The 27071-nt window shown below is 31.6% G+C and overlaps 1 protein-coding gene across 4 annotated transcripts in view; it reads left to right on the top strand.

The window, feature by feature from the left end:
- Positions 1-2373: 2373 nt before the first annotated feature.
- Positions 2374-27071, top strand: part of LOC143249430 (WD repeat-containing protein WRAP73-like) — a 40719-nt gene continuing 16021 nt past the window's right edge. For all 4 annotated transcript variants that reach the window (XR_013027780.1, XR_013027779.1, XM_076499265.1 and 1 more), the window contains exons 1-6: positions 2374-2516; positions 6012-6169; positions 6486-6581; positions 17591-17647; positions 18880-18996; positions 20711-20887. Coding sequence is in view for 2 of the 4 variants with exons in the window: in XM_076499265.1 (XP_076355380.1) it covers positions 6101-6169; positions 6486-6581; positions 17591-17647; positions 18880-18996; positions 20711-20887 (516 nt within the window). In the remaining 2 variants the exon portion in view is untranslated. The remainder of the gene's footprint in view (positions 2517-6011; positions 6170-6485; positions 6582-17590; positions 17648-18879; positions 18997-20710; positions 20888-27071) is intronic.

Here is a 27071-nt window from a genome sequence, read left to right as displayed (position 1 = left end):
ATTAAATATTTCTTAGATAAATTGCAGTTAGGGTAGTCTAGAAAAATCAAGTGCATTAGTAAGTAGTTAAGGCTCCATTCTGTACCCGCACGCTAATTGGCTGACTCAGGAAAGGAGAAGAGAAAAGATGTGAAATGATGTTATCAAAGATGATGGCGTAATAGTTTTAAAATTTGCCACCACATGGCATGTTTTTGGAACGTGTTGCTAAGACACCATGATAGGCGGTCATTACATCATTAATTGTAACCAGAGAGTCGAAACTATATTTCAATAGCAGACAGTTATAACAATCTACAGGCCAATATGACATACTGACTAATATGGCACGTTTCTCAGCATGAACATAATTAATCAGTTTAAATAATTAATTCAATAATTAACTAGATTGTATAATTAAATTGTGCTAAAAGAATGCTGAACACTAAATTATCAATTAATTTTACTTATCATTTGTATGTCCTAAAAGGACAATATAATGAAATATTTAAAACGTGTTGTTTAAATATCAATCAAGTGTTTAATGATTTCCAGTACTAGTTTATCAATTAATTGCACTTCTTGTTCTAAAACGACTATATCTTAATTAAAACTTACTCAGTCAAGTGATCAAAGATTTTCAGTAACGTATATATAATAAAGAAATCCAGACACAACAATTCTGTTTCTAATAGTTTATTTACTTTTTCAATACTGCAATCTGATCGATAGTCGTGTACATTAAGGACGTATTTACATGCAAATGTCAATTAATTACCATTATTTTAATGAGTCTTTGTTTTAATAAATCTGTTATTTTGCTAAACTATCCTAACGTTCCACGAAAGACTGAACATACTGCTAGGCCGCCATGATATGAGGCCATAGACCCATCAATAAATGTTTCAACATGGCCATATTTAATCAGTTTAAATTCTATAAAAAGGGTGATATCATGCGTTAATTAAATCTTATATTAATACTGATGAGACTTTAGACAATATTGTACATTGTCAATGGAACGTTTATTATGAAATAATACTTTCACTAGTTTGAATTTTATACTTGACAAAATATTTTATATTACACATTACTTTAACTCGTATTTTACAAAGGTAGACTACCACTTATGAACAATATCAAAAATGTTATTTAATACTATCATTCATTTAAATGGGATCACAGCTTACATTTTACTACATATGAGTAGTAACTATTATAGAATAACAACACTTACCATAATTCTTTGAGGACTACATTAGTGATGAAACCTCTTTAAAATGCAATCTACAATATATCTGGCTCTTTCTTATTGATGTTACTGACAGTATATAATCACAAAACACACATACAATCTTCTATTGTAAGTTCACAAAACTAATGAACTCGAGCCCCCATAATCTCAAACTGATTTCAAACCTTGATACTGTTTAACGTTATTTCACGCATACAATCTGGAAACAGACATTTAAGAATTACGAAGGTCGCACATACAAACATTGTTGGCTCATATGGAGATGTGAGATATTTCAGTTTAATTAGCCAATGACATTTTTTCATTAGTCACATTGAAAAAAACATTACACATTCTTTTATACGTCTTTCAAAACTTTATATATATTTAAATTTAGTTGTTTTAAAAATACACAAATGAACATCACCGATATTATAATGGATTACGAGTATATCACAGTATTCTTTGATTGTATAAAACTCACATTTCGTCATAGTCCAATATACTATGATGTTAGTATAATTAACATGTATCATATCATAGTTTATAATTTACTGAGTTAGCTTTCATACAAATTATGTTATTCCTACACAATATTTAAGATTTTCTGAACAATACTGTACAATTCTTTTACTTTACAATATTCGGTTAAATGTTCGGTTTAATTATCTCAAAGGCCCGGCATGGCCAAGCGTGTTAAGGCATGCGACTCGTAATCTGAGGGTCGCGGGTTCGCATCCCCGTCGCGCCAAACATGCTCGCCCTTTCAGCCGTGGGGGTGTTATAATGTGACGGTCAATCCCACTATTCGTTGGTAAAAGAGTAGCCCAAGAGTTGGGTGGTGATGACTAGCTGCCTTCCGTCTAGTCTTACACTGCTAAATTAGGGACGGCTAGCACAGATAGCCCTTGAGTAGCTTTGTGCGAAATTAAAAAAAAAGCTAAAAGAAACATATTTTTTCCAGGTAGTTTAGAATGGTGATTATAGTTTTTGTTTGTATTTGTGTCCTCATAATTATTAAATTAATAAAAACTATGGTTTTCTTTATTGTAGTCACATTTTCAAGATGTAGTATCAAATTTCATAACTATATATAACTAGAATATCTCTTAATAACATGAACCTTCTTGTAAATCGTTATAACAATAAATTTCTACTTTCTTAAAAGTGTACTTTGTCATAATCAAATTGAAATTTCCACGTGGTGGCGTACCTGCTATAAACAATCTGTGTGAGGGTGATTTTAAATCTTGTATTTAATTTACAGTATTCAGTGTTAATGAAACGCGTAGAATAGATTAAAGTAAGTATATTACTGTTGATATTTAAATACTTTTCAAATTGTTAACTTTTTTATGTACTTTCTGCATGGTGAAGTAACTATGAATGTATTTAGAATAAGCTGAGCATTCACGCAGTTTCACTCCTGTGATGGTATTAGTACATAGGTTGTAATATAAAACAAAAGTTATGATTGAAACTTCAGAGAAAAACTTTGATCATATAATTTGAAAGTTAAAAATTAAATACATGCATACTCAAGCACACGAGCAACTAAAGTACCGAGGTAAAATAATCAGTCAAAAAAATGAAATCTTAAGGGTTAAGCCTAATTTGACATTACCACTAAAGTAAATTTTAGTTGCTAGTATTAGTATTACATTTTCATAATACAGCACAGTACTACTACTACTTTTAACGTTAGTACTCTACTCATTCGATACATTTTAAACCTTTTTCATAAACTGTAACTTATTTGTTACTAACTAAGTTAAGCCCAAATAATGTCATGTATTTGCATTAAAAAAAAAATATTTGTTTGACTAAAAGTGAAAACTGTTATTAATATTGTAAATTTTGTACAAAACAAAGTGCTCACAAGAAAAGAAAAATATCTAGTGTTATATTTTCATCCTCCACAATTCTAACTATGAGGATTTTAGTTTTATAAACTTCTTGGAAATCACCTGATTAAAGTTTATGTTGGCAGTTGCATAGATTCATAGTTGAAAAATTGAGTAATATAATCATAATACAGTATGTAGTCATTTAATGTGTGCAAAAAGTATCATATTTCTGCAAATAACCAGTTGCTTATTTTAGTAGATTTTGTTGTTTAGGTATGTCAAAAATAAAAAAAACAAACCCAGAAGTCTGTTTTGGCCTAATGCATTGCCTTACCAAAGGGATTTAGGGATCATATCTTAATAAGATGTAGTACCTAATATTTCAAAATTAAACTTTTAATTATTTTCACAATATAAAATAGGTACTTACAGTTTTGATATAACTAATTGTTTAGATGAGCATATTTATTTAAGATTATTCATTTTAATTATGGGTTTTAAATGCACATCAAATTATCCTCCATGAGATAAGTATAAATTTTCAATTTAAGATGCTCTTTTCGTGAAACTTGCCTGATTAAAAAAGATTTTGAAACAGTTCAGAGATGCTTTTTGAATATTTGTTTTTAAACTTAAAATATTAGTAAAAGTAATTTAGATATTACAAGTCATATACAGAATCTATTGAACCATTACAAGTCAACTATATATCATCTGCATGTCACAAAAATTTCTTTTTTTTTGCCATTTTGAATAACACTTTTTATTCATTTTATTATTTCAAACTAAAATACCAAAAACTTAGCGTGTGTACAAAATATATGTCAGGAAGAGACTGAGACTGGAAAGTCTTCATGTATGCAACCCTTGTATAAATTGAACTTCAGGCTTATTAAAGCAAACTAAACCAGTGTAAAAAAATTATTTTCAAATTTAAACAGTGTGAATACTAAACTTGAAAATCTGGATAATTGTAACAAATTCTTTATTTCATTCCATAAGTAACTGTAAATCTGCATATTTTATTGGACTAAATGGTTCACACTATCATAGATTTGAAATAACTTTTATATGATCCATGCTATGACCAACTTATGCAAAATGTAAATGTTTATAGCAACTTGCATAAGGGCCAGTGACTGAGAGCAAGTCATTGTTGCCTCCATCATATGCTTCTTTTGAAAAACCAGTAATTATACTGGTCATGGTACTTTTCAATAGTATATCTATCCATAGAATATGTTTTTAATTTTCTTTGAAAATAAATTATCTTCAGACATTTTGGAAGGTTATTGAACATTGTATAAAATTAATTGCCACAAGTGAAATTTTTTATGGTAATCATTGTGAGTATTAATTAAAAGTACTTTATGTAGTTACTTAAAAATTATATATAATTATTAGAGACCAGTAGTGTCTGAGTAATTTGTTAATACCATACAAATTCTTGACCTACCCATGCATATTATTTTATTTATTCAAATTCTTTGTGATTTCTTGAAGTTTCTTGATGTCTACCTTTTAAAAATTAATGTAAAAAAGTTGTGTTATAGTTGAATAATGATATTTATAAGTTTCAACTCAATTGCTAAATATAACAGCTGTTCTTGACTCACATGATTAGCAAATATCTGGTCATCCATGTGAAACAACTACCAAAATATTATTCATAAGGTATGCCTAAGAATTTTGCTGATAGATGACTTCCCTCAACAAATTAAACAAATAGTTTTACCAGAGAAAACTTTGTGAATTGCAGGAAGTAACTGGCCTTTGTAAAGCTGGGGCCATCATTTCCAGGTGTACCTACATTACTATTATTAACACACCATAACTCTTAGGAAAGAAAAGTTTCCTGAGCTTTGTCTTGTTGTACTTCTCACATTGTAGAAATTTATCTTACATCAGTTCAGTGTATTTAAAAAAGTAATAAAACGAGTAAATTGAAAGAACAATTTTAATGTACTGTGACGTTCTCCATTTTGGTAATATTATTGTTATTCAGTAGAGGTGCTACTATAAACATTAGGGAGCCTTACTTACAAAGCTGCAAAAGATCTCTGTCATTACCTAATTCATGATGACAAGAAACCCACTTGGAGGAAAAATGTATTTTCAAGATGGCTGGTATAGGAGTTAAAACTTAAATTTAAATAAAGTACAGAACAATGTTTTGATCTGCTTAGCTCATCTTCAGAAGGTTTAGAATTCATGACCTCATGGTTAGTGCTTCGATAATTACTGTTTGTGACCCTACCCCATTACACACCTTGCTACAAAAATAGCAATATACATGTTGGAGTTGTGAGTAAACTTTAAGAGTGATGATCAAATTTCACATTCAGTCAACAAGAATTGATGGTAGGTATTATTGACTGGCAGCCTTCTCTTTAGTTTATTGGTTCAAAATTAGGAAGAATTGTGTATAGGTAGCCTTTATGTAGCATTGTGTTAAATTCTTTTATTTTATAAATAGAAATTTTTAAAGTTGTTGAAAATTTTGTCCCGATAAATCATATTCAAAATATGAACATTTACTGACATTGTTGAAATAAGGACTAGTTGAAGAATGTATTATACAAATGCTTACATACAAGATTATTATGTAACTCAAGAACATTGCTAGCTTTTACAAAACAATGTTTTAATAATGTATTTATGGGAGATTAAAAAATTGATTAAATCTTGAGTTTAAAAATCTTCAAATAATAAAAAATATTTTAAATTTTACTTGATCTTAACATTTTGTATTATCACTGAATCACCTGATATTACTTACTTTTAACAAGTTCTTATTAAACATAATAAACTATCTTCAAGCATTCTGGATGTTTACAACTTGAATGCCAGGATTGTAATGTGGACTGTTGAATTGTTCTTATCTAAATTCCTATCAGTTGTTTAGTTTATGAAATACAGTTATACAGTCCTGTATTTGTTTCATGCTCTAGATTCAGCAAAAAAAACAAAGGAATCCACTTTCAAGGAATGTTGAAAATATCTCTCAAGTATAAATACCCTTTTATGTCAAGAATTAGGAATGAATTTTTCTCAGTTATTTAAACAAACCAATGGCCAATGTGAATTCTCACCAGATGGTAGGCTCTTGGTAAGTTTTTATCAAAACAGTTTAATGACATTATGTGCTTTTACTTTATATTAATTGGTGAATTTAGAAACATTGTTTTACTTTAAATGTATATAAATGTTTACATAGAAGAAAATGTTGGATGGTTAACTAAGTAATGAAAATATATACATACACAATAGTGATTGTATTATGAATGTTGTGCAACTGCTTTTCTGTACCAGTAAAATTGTGTTCATTTAAAGGTGGGAGATAGGAATTGCCTTTTTCTTTCAATACACAGATATCTAAAAAAAAAAAAAAGTGTTTAAAATAAGTTTTATCTAATTTCATACAGGCTTACACCAATAGTCAGCGGCTTTTCATTCGTGATGTTCAGTCTCTTCAAGTTGTATGCCAGTTTACCTGTATTGATGCCATAGAAAAAATTGAGGTAAGCCAACAGAGCTTGCAATTGCATTCAGGCAGAACAAAAACTTAGTATAGCCATAAAAGAAATAATAGGACTATGTAAGCACATCTTTTTCATCAACCAAGGATAATGAAAATTTCACTAGACAGACAAAGTGAACACTGAAAATTAGACTTTTCATTCCATGTACATGTATTATATAGTTCAAACTAGCCATATAAAAACAAAACAGGCATTGATATTGTTTACCAAGTCTTTAAGTGTTTGCCAGCATCTAGGTTCTTATGTGCCAGATAATCACATCTAAAAAAGTGTGAACTGTTGTATTGTAAGATTGACATGAAATAATATTTTAAAACTTGAATTTGCTTTTGAACATAATAAAAAATATTTCTGTTTTGAATAAATTTTTAGTTAAATAGAGAATAATTTGTTAATGTAAATGTTAACAAAATTGAAAAATTTGAGATAAAAGAACAATGGTTTGCTTTGGCTAGCTAGAAAATTAAATTTATATTGAACTTGTCATCAACTTCATAAAAGCTGGTTTCTTCTTTTTTTTTTTTTTTAAAGAAATTATAGATATGGGAAAACATGTAATGTTAGAAAAAATGAAATGATATTAGGTAGGTGAAAGACAATCAAAGTCAGGAACTTAGTACACCATGTAAAGAAATCTGTAGTTACTTACTGAAATATATGTTTAAGCATTGCAGGTCATTTGCTTGAACAGTTTTAAGTCTGACACAAATATAGATTTAGGCAAAGTAGAAGCCATTTTCAGTCAAGGCAATTTTATTTTTCAAATAGGGTGGTTGGCTGATAGAATCAGTTGCCTTCTGATGTTGTGGAGGTAGTAAACTTGAATAAGTTTAAAAGAAAGCTTGGCAGTTATATGAATGACAAGGGATGGCTCTAAATTTTATTTTTTTGTATACTGTTGAGATTGTGGGACAGCTAAGATGTACCAATGGGTCCCTTGTTGTTCCAAAACATTGCTATGTTACAATTTACCTAACTTGTGTATATTATGTGCCTTTACTTAGCAATGAACAATTGTTGAAATTGTTGCACTCACCTAGTCTGAAAGCAACTACAGAAAACATAAAGCAGTCTTTATGTTTTTGCAAAATTGAACACATTTAATTTTTATTTATAACACATGTTAAAACAAAAAATTACTAAATAAAGTAAAAAGAAATCCAAATGACATACGACTTCAACCACCTAGGATGGTAAGTCTTGCATCCCTTCAAAGTAAGCCAGTATTCAGTAACTCTACTTGGGTCATACTCTTCAAACTCAGGACTCCCAATCTTAAAATCCTTTAGATTGTGCAAGATGCCATTCCTAAATTGGATTCATAAGGGACTTTTGATGTCATTCCTGGATAAAAACATGTTCTTTTGATGAAATTGACACTAGTAACTTTGTTTAGGACTTTTATTAAATATTCAAATTTGATATGAAGTGGAAATATTTTCTAATTTTCTTCTACTTCATTTTACCTGTTTCGAGTGATAACTTACCATTATTATTGTTCTTTTTATTTTTGGTTTTCACCAAAGCTTATGTTTCCACTTCAGAAATATTATCGTTTATTTCCAGCACAGTTACCTAGGTTTCAGGTGGCAGTACTTGACCTAGAAACTGTCAACTTAAGTATAGTGCGAGATTGCTCATTATATGAGTTGACCTTTATCAGACCTTGAGTCTGGTAGCCCACTCATGTGGGCCCACTGAAATTAGATATACAAGTTTTTATACTGTTATAACTTTTTGAATATTTTGATATTGGTGCTAATATTTGTAGTTATTTGGTTTCAATAACATATATTTACTAAGATTTGTATCTTACATCTTGTAAGGTTCAGGTTTTTTAACTAATGTTTAGTGATATCCTTTTGTACTACAATATTACTTTAGGCTTAACATTTGTCCTTGTAATCTTAGGATTACCTGTTAGTCATTCTAGTGGTAAAATGTAAATTAGGTTAAATATATTGTTTCTTCAACAAATACCATCTACTAAATTTTATTATTGATATACATTAATTAATTTTATAATATAATGGCTTTTTTATTTCCATAACACTGCATAACAATTTTTTTGAAAAGTTTTTGCTGATTGTGACAGATACCTGGTGGGTATGCACAAATATAGTTTTTGTTTTGCTTCACCACATAGGAATTCTGAGAAATATACAGTTAACTGTTTACTGGCAATAACGTATTTAATTGCGTTTATGTTTCTAATACGTTATTAAGTTCAACATAAGTAAAAGTGTTTTGCTCCTGATTTTTTGTTTGTATTCAATGTCCAGTGCATCACGTTGCAGTGTCCAACAGTAGTCAGCAAGCATTGACGGATTCCAGTTGCCCTGATATCGTTTTTTCATTGTAGCAATATCCTGGTGAAACTGAAGATTTCGATGAAATGGTACGTGATGGGCAAATTTGGATGTGATTTTCATGATCAGCAGCCAAAAATCTATAAGGAACACCCAATAGTGTTCAAGAAGCAAAAAACTTTGTTGTGCAGTGTAATTAATGATATTTTATACTTGTTACAATTAATTTTGTTTTTGGAGACCCATGGGTCTGGAGTCTTTCCCATCTTCACCCACTATTACTCACCTTTCTCCTTAAATTTTGAACTTGTTCAGGATGACATCTGTTTTGACTATGTTCTTCCAACTGGTTCTATATTGACCTTCCCAGGCCTTTGCTGTGGTTTCAGCTAAGCCTATCTCAACCTGTTTTTTTTTTTTTTTTGTTTCACTGTAATTTTTTTCCCATTTGTTCCAGACATTTTGGTTCATGCTGGGCCTTTATGTCTTTTTTTTTTGAGATATGGTACTGGTGTGCCTAACTCTAAACAGGCTTTGGTTCATTTCGCCTTAGCTCACAATCAGGCAGATTGTATTTTGCTTTCTTGCTTTTCAACACTTGAAATCTCTGCTGCCTGTATGAGGGCTAGAATCTGTTAATTCAGTCCATTTCTCCCTAGCAATGCTTTCCAGCTTTTTTTTTCCTTTATCACCTTTCTTACTGCTTATTGGCTGCCATACATCTCTGCTTTTTGAGTTGTTCAGTCTATTACTTGGGATTTTCACAGGATATTTTCCTCCTCCTTGCTTCCATATTGCCAAAGACAGCAGTTTCCATAAAAATGTCACTCCTTTGCTTTTGGAATTGTCTGGGAGTGAGAAAATGTTTTGCACTAAGTTTCTTTCCCTTCCACTTCTAATTAGGACTTGTGAACAGTTTTTTATTCCACTTATCCATGTTTGTGGAGGAATGTTACTCCTGTAACTTCAGCATCACATGAGGTATCTGTATTGCTACAATTAATATTTCTGTTTTGGCTGCTTGTTTATCTTTTTGACCATTGTATTCTTTATTCATGTTCCAATGTCTGGGACATTCCTGTCATTTACCTGTCCTAACCATTTGAGCTTGTTTCAGGTCTTTGTCTTTGTTTCTCATCAATTTGCCTTGGCTATAAGTGTATCCAAACAGGATTGGAAACTGTTTGTATCTTTTCTTCTCATTTATCATCTTCCCCAGGTGAGTTTGTTCATCCTTGCTACTCTGTGTCATGTTCTTTCTGATTGCTTCTTTCTCACTGACACAGATCTGGTTTCTCTTATCTACTTCCACTCAATCTGTCTTTTTTTGTTCTTGAACTGTTTTTTCTTCCTTTCAATTTTATGGCTTTTGGGGAAGGTTTTTTATTTTTTCAGTTCCTTTCCTTTCTCACCATTAATCCTAGTCAGATCTGGTTGGACTTACTGTTATAAGTCCGGGTTGCTTCATTGCCTTCAAAGCTTCTTTTGTTTGATTACTTTTCCTACTCTTTTGTTCCTTGGCACCACTCCCTCTGTTTTTGACTTTCTTTCCATCCTATCCTTTGGATTCAACTTTTGAATTGGTTGGCTTTTTTTTTTTCCTTGCCTCCTTTTCTCCATAATTAATTCCTGGTGTCCTCACTCTGATTAAGTACTTTCCATTTTACCTGCATCTCATCCTTGTCATATATTGGAGGTACTACTTCCATTGAGCACTGGGACTACACCTCATGTTTATCTTCAATTATTTCCTTTGGGTAGCTATTTTTTCTAGTTGGAGTACATTCTTCCATTTGTGGCCATCCTTCACTCTTTGGTGAGACTGTGATTGGGTGAGATACCTTTTTGTATTTTACATCTTATTTTTCAGAGGCATGCCCCCTTTTTTCTTTATGGAGCCCACTTGTGGTGAGAACTGCCAATCCACGTATAATTAAACTGGTCAAATCCACACTGTAAGGTCATGATGATTTAATAATTATAATTTTCATGGCTATTAAATACACATTGTAGAGATGTGTTGTTCTGCAAGATCACCGTGTAATTGTTTTTCTAATATGTTCCTTATGGAACATACTCACTCATAGACTTCATGGGTAAAGCAAACGGGAATAGCTGCTAATCCCTGCCATGTGTTTGATTGAATAAATTAGGTATGGTCTGCTTTTCAAAATAGGATTTTTGTGATCACTTCTTGCACTGTCTCTGGTGTTAATGCTCCTCTAGACTCTCCACTGCATTTCTTCATCCCTTTTTCTTCCAGTGGAGTATCAAAGTCCTTACCATTTTGAAGGCACTGGGGTGGTGGATTGTAGAGGAATCATTCTGAATTTGATAATTATATATGATAAAATTAATTAAACCATAGGGTGGTGGTGTATGACCCATTGCAACTTAGCCACTCCACACCTGTAGGTACATTCTTTTACTCTCACTTGCATTGATGTACTCTGTGGGATTGAGATTCCAGTATTGTGTAGTGTGGATCCCTATACAGCAGTTATCTCCCTTTTAAATATGCTTCTCCCAATTCCTGCTCTTTTTCCACACTGGATGAACAATATACCTGGTACAGAGGTGGTGTAGTCTACCATGTATGATCCTCTACTGCAAGGATCTACTATTTTAGGGTGTCCTTTAAATGGTTTTGAGGTATACTTCTTTCTTTCCCTTACATCGACCCTTCAACCTATTCAATGTGCGATCTTACATACCTATGTGAGCAGAGGGAATACATCATATCAGATATTATAATTTTATATTCTGAAAATGAATTTCTGATAGGTACTTATTTCCCTTCACACTTCTCACCTTTCTTTCCCACTGGGAAGCAGTGCTTCAATTTTCTGTCAAAACTTGAAGTGATAGTTTGGTAGAATTGAATCAAGGGAATAACATTCATTAGAAGGGTGTGTTGCACTCCTATTGGTGGAGGATTATCACTTGATGATTTGCATGTGAGAAGCAGTTGAACCACATTGGTCTTGTGGTATGTGGGAGCTTAAATCTTGTGGCATGCAAACATATTTTACATAAAGAGGATAGCACTGAATGAAAATAACTATTTGTGTGAGAATAGGCAAGTACTTATTTGAAATACATTATCAGTATAGGAAAATTATAACTTTGCTTCAGATTCATTAGACATTTTTTCACATCTTTTCTCCTTTTTTTAAGCTATTCCAGTAAAATTTTAAAATCAATTTCAATGTTTCTTCAAACTGGATAATGTAAGGTAATAATTTCACTGTATCTAGAATTCCAGTTGAAGGTTGTGAGCTACAGTGGGAGAGAAGCAGAATGGGGATTCCTTATTTTTCCTGTAGTGTTGCAACACTACCTTTGGAAACCATCATAACAACTGCACCATCAAAAGTGACTAATATTAATGTTGGACTTGGTTTTTTGGAAGAGCTCAAATCTACTGTATCCAAATTTATCTTTTCATTCCATTAGTAATACCATTTAAGATATCTAATATATGTGTATGTTCTAGTTGACATTGCATAGAGCTTTCCTCCTTTGATAACCCATACTAGCACAGTTTTGTGTTTGACAATGTTATTATCTTTACTTCCATTAGAAGAACCTTGATCTGATCTGCTAAATGTATTTTTGAAGTCATGTCTAAGGACTTCTGCTTCACACCTAATGAATTTAGGGGCTTTCCTATCATTGGTGTAATTGTCTTCTACATCCATACCAGCCTTTTCCATTACTCTGGCAAAGGTATTCTATGCTTGATAGAGGTTTGTCTTCTTTAGCAATTAACTATAAATTGTTAAATAACACTATTAATCTTGTTATCTGTTTTCTCAACATCTTTCAGTTTATGCATTGCCTACACAACAAAGGGCAGTCTCCAAGACTTAGTTGTGGGAATGGGATAACTTACTGTCTCCACAGCAGCGCTGTCTCATTTTGTACTCTCCCGTGTGTGTCATGACACAAACGCCCTGTGTGTTTTTCTTTTTTCATATGCCCTGACTGGCTCATTAAAACACTAATCATATCCAATTAAGAAAGCATTCCTGCATGGTTCAGAGTGACTAGCTGCTATTGTAGGATATTTGAGGCAAATTTCACAATACATTTTGGAGACCAGTTCTCCCTGAAACTAACTTTCCTTTAGAAGTTACCATGGCCAAGTGTACTTCCAATGGCACTAATATAGTTTTTCTTTTATTTCTATCATATTTTACATTTTGTGTGTCAGAGAGCTGACTGTGACTATAGTTTTTCTTTTATTTCTATCATATTTTACATTTTGTGTGTCAGAGAGCTGACTGTGACTATAGTTATTCTTTTATTTCTATCATATTTTACATTTTGTGTGTCAGAGAGCTGACTGTGACTATAGTTATTCTTTTATTTCTATCATATTTTACATTTTGTGTGTCAGAGAGCTGACTGTGACTATAGTTATTCTTTTATTTCTATCATATTTTACATTTTGTGTGTCAGAGAGCTGACTGTGACTATAGTTATTCTTTTATTTCTATCATATTTTACATTTTGTGTGTCAGAGAGCTGACTGTGACTATAGTTTTTCTTTTATTTCTATCATATTTTACATTTTGTGTGTCAGAGAGCTGACTGTGACTATAGTTATTCTTTTATTTCTATCATATTTTACATTTTGTGTGTCAGAGAGCTGACTGTGACTATAGTTATTCTTTTATTTCTATCATATTTTACATTTTGTGTGTCAGAGAGCTGACTGTGACTATAGTTTTTCTTTTATTTCTATCATATTTTACATTTTGTGTGTCAGAGAGCTGACTGTGACTATAGTTTTTCTTTTATTTCTATCATATTTTACATTTTGTGTGTCAGAGAGCTGACTGTGACTATAGTTTTTCTTTCATTTCTATCATATTTTACATTTTGTGTGTCAGAGAGCTGACTGTGACTATAGTTTTTCTTTTATTTCTATCATATTTTACATTTTGTGTGTCAGAGAGCTGACTGTGACTATAGTTTTTCTTTTTTCTATTTCTATCATATTTTACATTTTGTGTGTCAGAGAGCTGACTGTGACTATAGTTTTTCTTTTATTTCTATCATATTTTACATTTTGTGTGTCAGAGAGCTGACTGTGACTATAGTTTTTCTTTTATTTCTATCATATTTTACATTTTGTGTGTCAGAGAGCTGACTGTGACTATAGTTTTTCTTTTATTTCTATCATATTTTACATTTTGTGTGTCAGAGAGCTGACTGTGACTATAGTTTTTCTTTTATTTCTATCATATTTTACATTTTGTGTGTCAGAGAGCTGACTGTGACTATAGTTTTTCTTTTATTTCTATCATATTTTACATTTTGTGTGTCAGAGAGCTGACTGTGACTATAGTTTTTCTTTTATTTCTATCATATTTTACATTTTGTGTGTCAGAGAGCTGATTTCTATCATTTTGTGTGTCAGAGAGCTGACTGTGACTATAGTTATTCTTTTATTTCTATCATATTTTACATTTTGTGTGTCAGAGAGCTGACTGTGACTATAGTTATTCTTTTATTTCTATCATATTTTACATTTTGTGTGTCAGAGAGCTGACTGTGACTATAGTTATTCTTTTATTTCTATCATATTTTACATTTTGTGTGTCAGAGAGCTGACTGTGACTATAGTTTTTCTTTTATTTCTATCATATTTTACATTTTGTGTGTCAGAGAGCTGACTGTGACTATAGTTTTTCTTTTATTTCTATCATATTTTACATTTTGTGTGTCAGAGAGCTGACTGTGACTATAGTTTTTCTTTTATTTCTATCATATTTTACATTTTGTGTGTCAGAGAGCTGACTGTGACTATAGTTTTTCTTTTATTTCTATCATATTTTACATTTTGTGTGTCAGAGAGCTGACTGTGACTATAGTTTTTCTTTTATTTCTATCATATTTTACATTTTGTGTGTCAGAGAGCTGACTGTGACTATAGTTTTTTTTATTTCTATTTCTATCATATTTTACATTTTGTGTGTCAGAGAGCTGACTGTGACTATAGTTTTTCTTTTATTTCTATCATATTTTACATTTTGTGTGTCAGAGAGCTGACTGTGACTATAGTTTTTCTTTTATTTCTATCATATTTTACATTTTGTGTGTCAGAGAGCTGACTTTTACTATCATTTTTACATTTTGTGTGTGTCAGAGAGCTGACTGTGACTATAGTTTTTCTTTTATTTCTATCATATTTTACATTTTGTGTGTCAGAGAGCTGACTGTGACTATAGTTTTTCTTTTATTTCTATCATATTTTACATTTTGTGTGTCAGAGAGCTGACTGTGACTATAGTTATTCTTTGTGACTATTTCTATCATATTTTACATTTTGTGTGTCAGAGAGCTGACTGTGACTATAGTTTTTCTTTTATTTCTATCATATTTTACATTTTGTGTGTCAGAGAGCTGACTGTGACTATAGTTTTTCTTTTATTTCTATCATATTTTACATTTTGTGTGTCAGAGAGCTGACTGTGACTATAGTTTTTCTTTCATTTCTATCATATTTTACATTTTGTGTGTCAGAGAGCTGACTGTGACTATAGTTTTTCTTTTATTTCTATCATATTTTACATTTTGTGTGTCAGAGAGCTGACTGTGACTATAGTTTTTCTTTCTATTTCTATCATATTTTGTGTCAGAGAGCTGACTGTTATGTTTTTCTTTCATTTCTATCATATTTTACATTTTGTGTGTCAGAGAGCTGACTGTGACTATAGTTTTTCTTTCATTTCTATCATATTTTACATTTTGTGTGTCAGAGAGCTGACTGTGACTATAGTTTTTCTTTTATTTCTATCATATTTTACATTTTGTGTGTCAGAGAGCTGACTGTGACTATAGTTAGTAGCAATATAGTTACTGCTGATAAGTGGTTTACAGGGCTCTTTTTTCTTTTTTTGCTCTTTTATCCTAACTTTTTTGGTTAACTTAAATTTTAATGTTCTGAGACATGATTTACCCTTTCTATTTAAGACTGAACTTTAATGTTTTAGATTCCACTTCTGTATTGTGCTTCATTGGTTTTTTTTGTGGGATTTTTTATTTGCATGTTCTGATAGGTTTAAGACAGTAATACAGCAGTGAAAAGAACTTTGAATGGATTTTAAAGTGTCTTGTGTATAGTGTAATGTAAGTGAGCATTCTTTTAAATGCATATCAGCATATCAGAAGAAAAAATGTATTTACACTGTTGTGCAACTTGGATGAAAGTTGTTATATATGAACTAAATGTTAAAAGTATATATTTTTATCAATATCAGTTTGAAACAGAATTGCATTGTGTATTTTACTTTAGTTTTGCTCACCATATTTTTTGTTATTTCTCTCATATTCCTTGTGGAATTGATATAACTTGATGTGCTGGAATATATGTAGATGTTACATTATCAATATAGTATTTACCAATTTATTTACTCTATAGACAATACATGTAATTTATTTGTTACCATTTAAACTGTTTAGGTAGAACATTTAATTAAAAAAAATTGATATGAACTATTTTAAGGTTAATGTTAATACTGCTTTATTTTATAGTATGACTTACCAAATATGAGGTATTGTAGTGCAAACATTTTGTGACACTAACAATAACAAATTACCATTTAATTTTTATTTTTATTAACTTAAACAAAACATTCTCTGTAACCTGTCAAATCCAAACAACCTTTTTGTTACACATATGCAAATAGATATATATCTGATCAGCAAATAGAAAACACAGGAACAGTACACAGTAGTGAGCTTCTGAGTTTCCTTTAAGTTGTTGCTACAACATAATTTGTGTTTTAATGCTTGTGCAGTATTTGTTGTAGTGCAGCAATATTGTTTTGGTTATATAGCAGAATGATTGACAGAGTAATATCAATACTTAATATCAAGACAAAAAATAAAATTCTAATAAGAAAACTACTTGTTTGACAGAAAGAAAATTTGTTGTCCATGATCCATATCCTTTTGTTCTGGGCATAGGGTGATACGAATTGGAAATTCTGACTACTTGTCTTTATGGACAGAATGAAACAGAAAACTTCTTGCCTCTACAAGTATTTTTGTTCTGAGTATGGGGTGATTTGAATTGGAAACTCCAGTTACTTATCTGACAGTGAGTCAGCAAACTCATCTCTGATGCAAATGTTTTTGTTCTGGATATGGAGTGATATGACATAAAAATTCCTGTGAACAAAATAAGATTCAAGAAGATTCTAATTATAGAAATTTCCATGTGTATTATTTATAAATATCACAAATCTGTTTCTTAAAAGAACAGAATAAAAAAAAATTGTAAAATTAAAGCAAATGCTAACCATTAGGTTTCGTTATAAAGTCTTTGACTTAAGTAATAAAGTAAAACACTGTAGAGGAAGCAGGGAAACAAAGAATAGATTAGGCTTCTATGCTATTCATAGATTTTCTTTCCTTCACGGAAGTTACACATTTTAGTGAGGAAAAGAAAAAGTTACAAGCAATGTGCTGGATAGCCCATTAAAAACTATGTATAATTAATTGTGACAGTATGGTTAGATATTCAAATGCCTAAGGTATTTTAGGTTATTAATTATTAGTAAAAGAATTATCAAATCCAGAAAGATATATGTTGCTGTTTTTTTAGTATTGGGTGGTTATCAAATTTGTTATGAAATTCATATTGCAATTATTCTTTTTATATAGTGGGCTTCAGATTCAACATACATTCTTTGTGGTTTGTTTAAACGAAGAGTTGTTCAGGTATGGAAAAATATAGATTTTCTCTTTTACCTGTAATCTCAGTTTGCATTTATAAATATATTTATTTATTATATTAGATAATTTTTCAGTTCAGTCAATTACTCATGACAGTTACTTGTGTTTCTTTTATTTTCAGAATATTTGTTTTTACTTTATTGTTAATTTATTGTAGAAGGAATCTACCTTCCCAATTTTTAGATATCCTTTTTGTGTTCTTGTGAATTGTAGATTTTTTTCTTATATATTGAAGCATTTTCTTCTTTTTTGTCTTTTATCATTCTATTGTTTTCTACCAGTTTATCAGATAAATTATACTGATGTCCACTTGTAGACAGTGCTTTTCCTCGTAAAATATACTTAATGGTAGTACGACTGGAAGCATTGTATAACCTTCCTGATTGCAGGAAGTATTAATATATAGTTAGGCTTACAATTTTAAATGAAATGTAAGAAGTTTCTATTTATTTCATTGTACTTAATTCTGTCATCTTGTTATACTGTTTGTTCAAAGACACCAATCTTATTTAAGTTGAAGTGACTTTAATGTTTTATCACTAAAATAAATTTTACTTTAGCTATAGTTCTTAATGTGCTGAAAAGAACATGCTCCAAGCTCTAGTGTGTGCAATTTTTTCATTACATTGGGTTTGAACTCATAGTTCACTTCAGGCTTCCTGAAAAGTGGTTTCTGAAAACATAAACCTCTCAACCACTGCACCTCTCCTGTAATTGGAAGGTTAATTATACTGTGCAATATGAACCTGAAATGAGAAAGGCACTGATGTGTTCCCTTTTTCTCTTATAATCTAATTAGAAAATTTAATGTTTTTAGTGAGTTTCTCACTAAAACAGTACTAAATTTCAGTCCTTTTTTTGAAATTAATTAACTGTGTTTTGTTTGTGAAATATTATTCTTTTCATGATTTAATTCATGTCATCTCTACATATTGCTTAGAATTTTCTTTAGTTAGAAACCATACAGTGATATAAAGCTGCTAAGAAATATTTGTCATGTGACTGATAACAACAAGTAATTGTACAATTATGATTGTATGTTGGCTTTTAACTAAGTATATTGCTTATCAGTGTTTAAGGTATTTGTAATGTTATATAGTTAGAAGCATTAAATTCCTGCACATGATATAATTTCAGAGTAATATTTATTAATTCATTTCCAGCTGTCATGTAATATGTATTTGTATTCATTATAAAAAATATATAATAAATAACAGGTTTGGTCTGTAGAAGAAACAACTTGGACATGCAAGATTGATGAAGGATCTCTAGGGCTGATAGATGTTTCATGGAGTCCTGATGGGAGACATATACTGACTACAGCAAAATTTCATGTAGGTGCTGATTACATCATCATGTGCTGAGTTCTGAAAATATTAATACATTATGGGATTATGCTGAGTTCAGAAACCAGAGTCAGCCTTCTGTGATTACGTCTAAATCAGTGGTTCTCAATCTATGATCAATGAAAAGGTTGTGGAATTATTAAAAGAAAGTGCCAGTATAGAGTACAGATCCAGTTGTGGTCTGTTGAAGGATTCCAGGTGGCCCACAAAATGTATGAGAACTACTGTTATAAACAACTGCAGTTTTGTTAGTTTTCTAAAATTTTGATTCAAGAACATTTTATTTTTTCAGTAAATTAACTTATGTTCTTGTTAATTGTTTTGTTTCATCTGTAGTATTGTTTGGATGCTTTTTAAGTACTTTTAAAAATATTGTGCTCATATTCTGCTCTCTATTATGTATACACCAGAATAAAATTCATACATCTCAGCCATTACATAGACGGAGAATACTGAATAATGACATTGAGTTTGTCATACTATGCTCATGGGTTTAAATTCATGAAAACATTTCTAAAATCTATTCTGATATCTATTTTTGTTTGTATTTTTTATAAATTTCTTCATTATCTAGCAAAAAGAGAAAATATTTCACAATTCATTTGATATACATACAAAATTTTAAAAATTAAACATGAACTGATTGATAAATTTGTCTCCTTTAAATCATTACAGCATAATAAATCATTAATCCTTTGAAGTTTTACAGTATAGTAAGTCATTATACTCTTTGAGACTTTACTGTATATTAAGTTACTGTGTTTGAATTTTTACAATGTACCAAATTATTGTGTTTTTTAAATGGTTAATATGTACTAAATTATTGAGTATCCTTTGAATCATGGCTTGGTATAGCCAGATTGTTAGGGTACTTTACTCGTAACCTGAGGGTTGCAGGTTTGAATCACCATCACACCAAACATGTTCACCCTTTCAATCATGGGGACATTAAGATATGACAGTCAATCCCACTGTTTGCTGGTAAAAGAGTAACCCAAGAGTTGGTGGTGAATGGTGATTACTGTCTTCCCTCTAGTCTTACACTACTAAATTAGAGATGGCTAATGCAGATAGCTCTCATGTAGCTTTGTGCAAAATGCAAAAACAAACAAACATTCTTTGAATGTTCGAAATGTGTTAAATTGTAACAATATATTAAATCATTGTGTTTTTTGAATCATTACAATGTATGAAATCATTATGTTCTTTGAATTTTTACAGCATTCTAACTCATTAAGTGTTATATTACTCTCTACAGTGTACATAAGCATTATATTAGTAGTATTTTAGACTTAGTGTGTATTTAACAAAAAATAATACACACAAATAAATGTGTACATACATAAATATGTATACCAACAGATTTTTATCCACAGATGTACAAACTGTAGTACTTCAGCTATTAAGACGTGATATCCAGTTTTAATGTGGAATACATCTTAACAAATTACTCCCAATGTTCAGTGTTAAATTCTGTTTGTTTAACTTGTATATTAAACCTTGTAACACTTTAATAAGTCATACATTAATAAATTATTAAAGAATTAAACTATATAATGGTAAAAATATTTTATGTTGCTTTAATAAAAATGTGACACTTCATTCTGCAGTTTCTTAAAGAAAATGATTCAGCTCTGTGTTTTCAAATAACACACAAGTAGAAACAATAAATGTTTTCTTTATTACTTATTTCTTTGGTTAGCTGAGAATCACCATCTGGTCCCTTGTCAACAAGTCTGTCTCCTACATAAAGTACCCTAAAGCTATCAAAACTGGACTTGCTTTCAGAAATGATGGGAAATATTTAGCTCTTGCAGAGAGACGGGACTGTAAGGATTATATCAGTATATTTGTATGTTCCACATGGCAACATATTAAGGTGTGTATTGTGACTGTTTGGGCTCTTTTGACATCAATTCTTAAAATTTTGCTATAATGTAAACTTTATCCCAAAATATATTGTGATAGGAATTTAGGGAAATTTTAAAACTTTGTTTTACTAGAGAAAGAGAATTTTTTTGTTCTTTCTTGTTGTATTTATAGAAAATATTTATTTTTTAATGCTATCACATAACTTTAAAGGAATGCCAGAGACTTTTGTTTAAAATTATTGTTCCAGTAGTAAGTATCTTTGAAAACTCTCAACTGATTTTGTATTATGAGCAGTATCCAAATATTGATATATCATTATTAAAAATTTCTAGTATAAATTCAGAAGAATGTATACATTTGACAGTTTAGTACACTTACTTACTTTGTGAAAAAGCATACCAGTGAAGCTTGAATTTAGTTGCCAGTTTAGAATGCTTTATGTTATAAATGGCTGATTTGTTAATCGTAAAATATTGTCATCGCTAGCAAATACATTGAAGTGAATGATAAGCATCCCATTATTATTATTTAAAAATAAAGTAAGTTTACAGTTTTTTAATTACAGTTAAGTTTTTCTTTTAATTTTAACATTGCCATAGTCAAATTTCGATATATTACATTACCTTCTTTCACATACATAGTTTTTCTCATTCAGTGCTGCCCAGTGTATGTAAAAAGTATTTTTTTGCATGCCGCAAGTATTGATCTTCCATGTACTTTACCATCAAATAGTTCAACTGCATCTGGTATGTAAATTTTGATTCCACAAACCTTTAATATAGGAGTAAGACACTCTTTCTTGATGCATGCGACTCTTTCTATTCTATTCCACTGAACTATCATTTCTTTATTTGGCAGTAATTCCGTGTAGATGTTTTTTTCTATTGTGCTTTTCAATTATGTGTTTTCATTCAACTTAGTGCACTTTTTAAAAGTCATTCCAAAGTGGATTTGTTTTTTTGTTTTTTTTACAAAGTTTATGAATTTTCTGATAACTTATTTATCCCAATTTTCAAATTTTTTTCTTTCACCAAATTGTTGTATATAATTATTCATTATTACACAGTGAATTCAAAGTACAAAGTACCACTTTGGAGATACAGTAGTCCCTCTTAGGTACAACCAGTCTATGTACCATGGTATGATAAAATGTATCATCTAAAAGTAAGTCTTAATTCAAAGGATCAATAACCAGATATTGAATGAGTGGGCTCAAGCTGTGCCATTTGCTGTCCTCAGGAGTTGAACATACTGGTTTATAAGCTGTATCGATAATCATATAGGGTTGCAAGTTAGTACACTATAATAATAATAATAATAATAATAATAATGGATAACAGGGCAATACAGATAACTTGAAATTATTATGCTTGTGTTTTAAGTAAAATCATCTATTCATCAATCACATTTATTCCATAAACATTTGCATATCACATTTTTATTACATACAATTGAACAAATTGATACAAAATTTATTAAAAAATCTTCCATCTTTGTTTTACACATTTAACAGAGTTGCTTTGAATGTTTATGAGTCTAGCAGTTACTATATCAGGAAGCATTTTGTTGTTAGTTTTCAGCCCCCAATATTAGTATCAACTTATAATGTGCAACAAATATCCAGAATTCTACATCAGAGGAGCTGGAAGAAAATTGGAAATCAGATTCACTGATAAACAAAACATCCCAACATTTTCACAATTTCCACATTATGTTTCTGCATCAACACTTAGAGCTTTTTTCACAGTGATTTTCTCATGTTAGTTTGAAACATTCAAAGCTTTACCAGGTGACATGAGGCATTTTATTAGCCATTCTTACCACACAGATAGTTGAGTCTGTCACTCAATAAACCTCAAGTTAATAATCTTTATACTCTGTTGGTAAGTACCAATAAGTTACTTAACATCTACACCACTAGTTTAAAATATGCTACATTCACTAAAAGAATAAACCTTAATTTTGTGAGTGGGGTAAAGACAGATGACATTGTCTTATCTTTTATACCTGAAATTTTAAACTGAAATATCTATGTGTATATACCAAAGAGTTTGACTTGAATACCCTGGGTTAACAAGATATATACTAAGCTGTGAATCAGTCTCCAGGTGTATGACCTCTTTATTCTATACTAAATACATTGTATTCATGTTGGTTCTAAATTAGTTGATATGAAGAAAAATTGTTATAGAGAGGTTTTATTTGACTTTCTGCCCCCAAATTGGTGTCATATGTTGCATATGTCAGGAAGTTGTTCACAGGAGTTTGGATCAGTGTAAATTTGTTCCATGCACAGAAAAAAAGTGTTGTATTTAAGAGGAAGTAAGTCATTATTTAGAGGGATTGTATCCACCAGGGACCATTGTAATATCCTCTACTAGCATACCCACACAGGCTACAGGTGAGGGTAACTTGTCTGTGGACTTATTAACTCTCATTTGCTGTATGGTTGATCAGTATGAATCAATCTCCTCCTCCTCATGTTGTTTTATTCCTTCTGAATATGCTAAACCTGTTTTGATTGACAGGGATTTTGACATTCTTTTTACCCCACCTTATATTGCCATGTCTTTCTATGTCCATACTGCAGAATCAGCTAGGCCTAATATGACTTCTTTGGACATGGTTTCTCAGGTATGTTCTGTTTTATCTACTTGTTCAATTTCATATGATTCCCTTCTTTTCATATTACATAATACCCCCTACTCTCAGTATTTGGTTCTCCAGTGTTATTAGGGTTTATGGAGAATGTTTTGTTTCTGAGATGGTTAATGGTGCTAGCATGCCTTGCCCTCCATGATCTTTGGATCAGTTTGCTTTGGCATTGCATTGGGAGAGCTTCTCCATGATCACCTCCAAGGTGACACATTTGTCTGTTTTTGGCTCTTTCCTTATGCACTTGGTTTCTCTGTTGTTGGAATGTCCTGTGGAGAGATGATGTTTTGTACCAGGTTTATTCACCAGCAATTTGTCTCTGAGACTTATGTATGGTCCATTCTGTACAGCAGTATGATTTTGGTAATATTCCTGAGACTTTAGAATCTCATTTAGAATCAGTGTGATAACAAATGTCATTTTATTTTTGGTTGACTATTTGTCTCATTTAAAGCTTAGAACAGCCTCTATTACTGTTTCCATCCTGTCCTGCTTCTTTCTTCCCACCTCCAGAAGTTCTTCCACTTATGGTATTATTCAACATGGATGGACACACTGCCAACAGTACTTGTGTATCAGTGGGTTCTGATACAGTGGGGGCTTGTTTGACAGTTTTGGTTCCTCTTTGTTGACTTTTCACCACAGATTTGTGGGATATTTAAATATTATCTGAGGGACTTATCATCCACTTCCTCACTCCTTCTCTATTGTCTCAGGTACCTACATCTTTTCCACTGCCTCAGAATCCTACCACCAGTTAATGTCTGTCCAAGGCAGTACAAGGTGTACTCTCCCAGGAAACCACTAAACCTACCACTTATCCTTCTCCATATTTTTATTCCAGACTTTTTCTTATACCCAAGTAAACTGAGTGACTAGTAGCCTTGGAAAGAGTTGTCCTATTTCAATCAATTTTTGGTTTTACTCAATTTACCATGGAGTCTTTTCTCGCCCTTAGGTGGGCTTTTCCTTCAGGTACATGGATGATCAAGGTAGACATTGCAACTGCCTACCTGCATGTTCTGGTATCTCATCTGTTAAGGTGCTATCTTCAGTTTGTGCCTTTTGTGCTTGCTTCAGGCTTGTATGTCTTTTGTTGGATGTTCAAAGCTTCAGCCTGACATTTGCATGTTCAGGGATTATGTTTATATCATTACATGGAGAAACTGGCTTCTGTAACCTTGTTCCATATGGAAGTCTGCCATTACACTCATCTACTGCTCCTGGAGGCAGCTTGTATGGGATGGTTAATCAATTTGGAGAAGTCATTCCATACACCTATCCAATATCTTGTCCACTTGGGTGTCTTTTTCCACACTTATCGCAGTTGAATTCAACCTTTTTTTAACTCCTCTTTGACTTTATTCAATGGAGCTTTTAATTCTCCATGCCCTTTCTCCTCCCTCTCTTACAGTTTGCAAGGTTCTATCACTTTTAGGAATGTGGCTTTTTATGGAAGTTCTTACCCCTTTGGGTTGAGCATATGAGGGCTATTAAATGAGCTCTGCATGACCAATGGAATCTTGCATGAGATCCATAAGCACCTCTGATTTGCCTTCTTCCTTTTCTCATTTCCTGTTGGCAGGTGTTCTGTTTCCTCCTCCTTGTCTAGATTTGCATATCTTTATGGATGCTTCCCTTGGGGCTGGGGGGTTGTGTTGATCAGCAGGAAACTTCAGGTTGATGGTTTTAGCTGAAATATTATTGTACCATATAAACTTCCTGGAACTTCTGGCCATATATAGTGCTTTGTATTATTTTCTTCATTTGTTTATTTTGTCTGTTTGTTTAGATGGTTTATGTAGAATTTATCACAAAGCTACACAATGGGCTATCTGTGCTTTGCCCACCATGGATATCAAAACCTGGTTTTTAGTGGTGTAAGTTCACAGACATATCATCTTACCAGAAATTGTCTGGTAATTATAATTTCTGACAGTTCTACAGTAGTGGTTTATATCAATCACCAACATGGAAACTGTTCTCATTTCCTTTGGTCAAACCTTGGGTCTCCTTCTTTGGATCATTTTCTTCATTTTACCAGAAATTGTCTGGCAATGATCATTTCTGACAGTTCTACAGTGGTGGCTTATATCAGTCACAAACATGAAAACCGTTCTAATTTCCTTTGTGGTCAAACCTTGGATCTTGTTCTTTTTGCCCACATGCTTGACTCTAGTCTTTTTGCATACCATGCTCTGGTATTCAGGTGCATTTGTTCTTGTTGTATATCAACTTTTCCATTCTGACAAAGTTTATTGGATGAAGTGCTCTTTTAATCCTTTTATTTTCCAATGGTTATGTCTCCAGTGAGGTACTCCTCACCTGGATGCATTTGAAATATCCCTCAGTACTAAGTTACTTATGTTTTAGTCTCTGATTCATTGTTCAGTTACTTTGGTTATTTATGCACTCAGTCTAGATTGGACCAACAAATGTTTGTATGTTTATCATGTCTGTTTTCAGTCAGTGTGATTTTGATTATCCAAGCCACTCTGTGTCAAATTCTTCTGATTGCTCCTTACTGGCTGGCACAACCATGGTTTCTGCTGCTTCTGCAGCTACAGTCTGTCTCTCCATTACTTCTTCCTCTTACTCTGTCCCTTATGCATCAGCCTTGGCCACTAATATTTCATACAACACTTCATATCCTCCTTTATCATGTCTAGTTTACATCTAGTCCTTGGTGAGGAGATCCAGTTTGTTATATCTGATCACTTCATTTTATCTTGTTCCAGGGATGTTCATCAGTGTAAATGGAATGTTTTTTGTCATTGTTCTTTGGGTCAAGGGATTTCTCTCACTTTACTCATTGTCCTTATCTTATGGTATTCCTCACATAACTGTTTGATCATGGTTATTTTGTCTTTTTGTTTAATTTTTCATTTACCCAGTATGACTTATTTCCTTCTCTTATTGGCCTATGGATGTCATCGGTCAGATTTATTTGATATCAAAATATTTTAATCATTACACATACATTTTCCTTTATCTGGATTGATCTTTTTTTCTCCAAACTTCAGCAGCTTGTGAGGATAACTCCTCCTCACTGATTTTTCTTCCTTTTCCCACTCTGTATTCTTGGTCAGATCTGGATAGGTTACTATGTCCCATACATGCTTTTTATGTTGCCTGCATGGGTTCCTTCCATGATGTCGTTTCTTGCTTGTTTATTCCTTGACAGATATCTTCTATTCATGATTTTTCTTCTCCCAACCTAAACAGTTTGGTTTGGCTTTTAATTCAGTTGGCTTATTCTTCCTTATTTTCTTTTCCTGTAATTTCATCATACCAGGCACTTTTAGTATGTTTTACTCTATGTTTACTGTATATTTGTAATTTCTTTGACCATAAAATATACACTGCTGAGATGGGGTGTTCCACAAGATTACTTATTTTTCATCATGATATAATTGTTTCATTACTGTGCCCTTTCTAGATTATACTTACTTGACTGAATAAATTAGATGTGGTCTCCTTTTCACAATAACAATTTATTGGTCACTGTCTCAGATACTGACATTCATCCAGACTTT

The sequence above is a fragment of the Tachypleus tridentatus genome, chromosome 4, assembly GCF_004210375.1.
Source record: "Tachypleus tridentatus isolate NWPU-2018 chromosome 4, ASM421037v1, whole genome shotgun sequence".
Taxonomy (NCBI): Eukaryota; Metazoa; Arthropoda; class Merostomata; order Xiphosura; family Limulidae; genus Tachypleus; species Tachypleus tridentatus.
The sequence above is the reverse complement of the archived record's forward strand: the minus strand, read 5'-3'. Positions and strand labels throughout refer to the sequence as shown.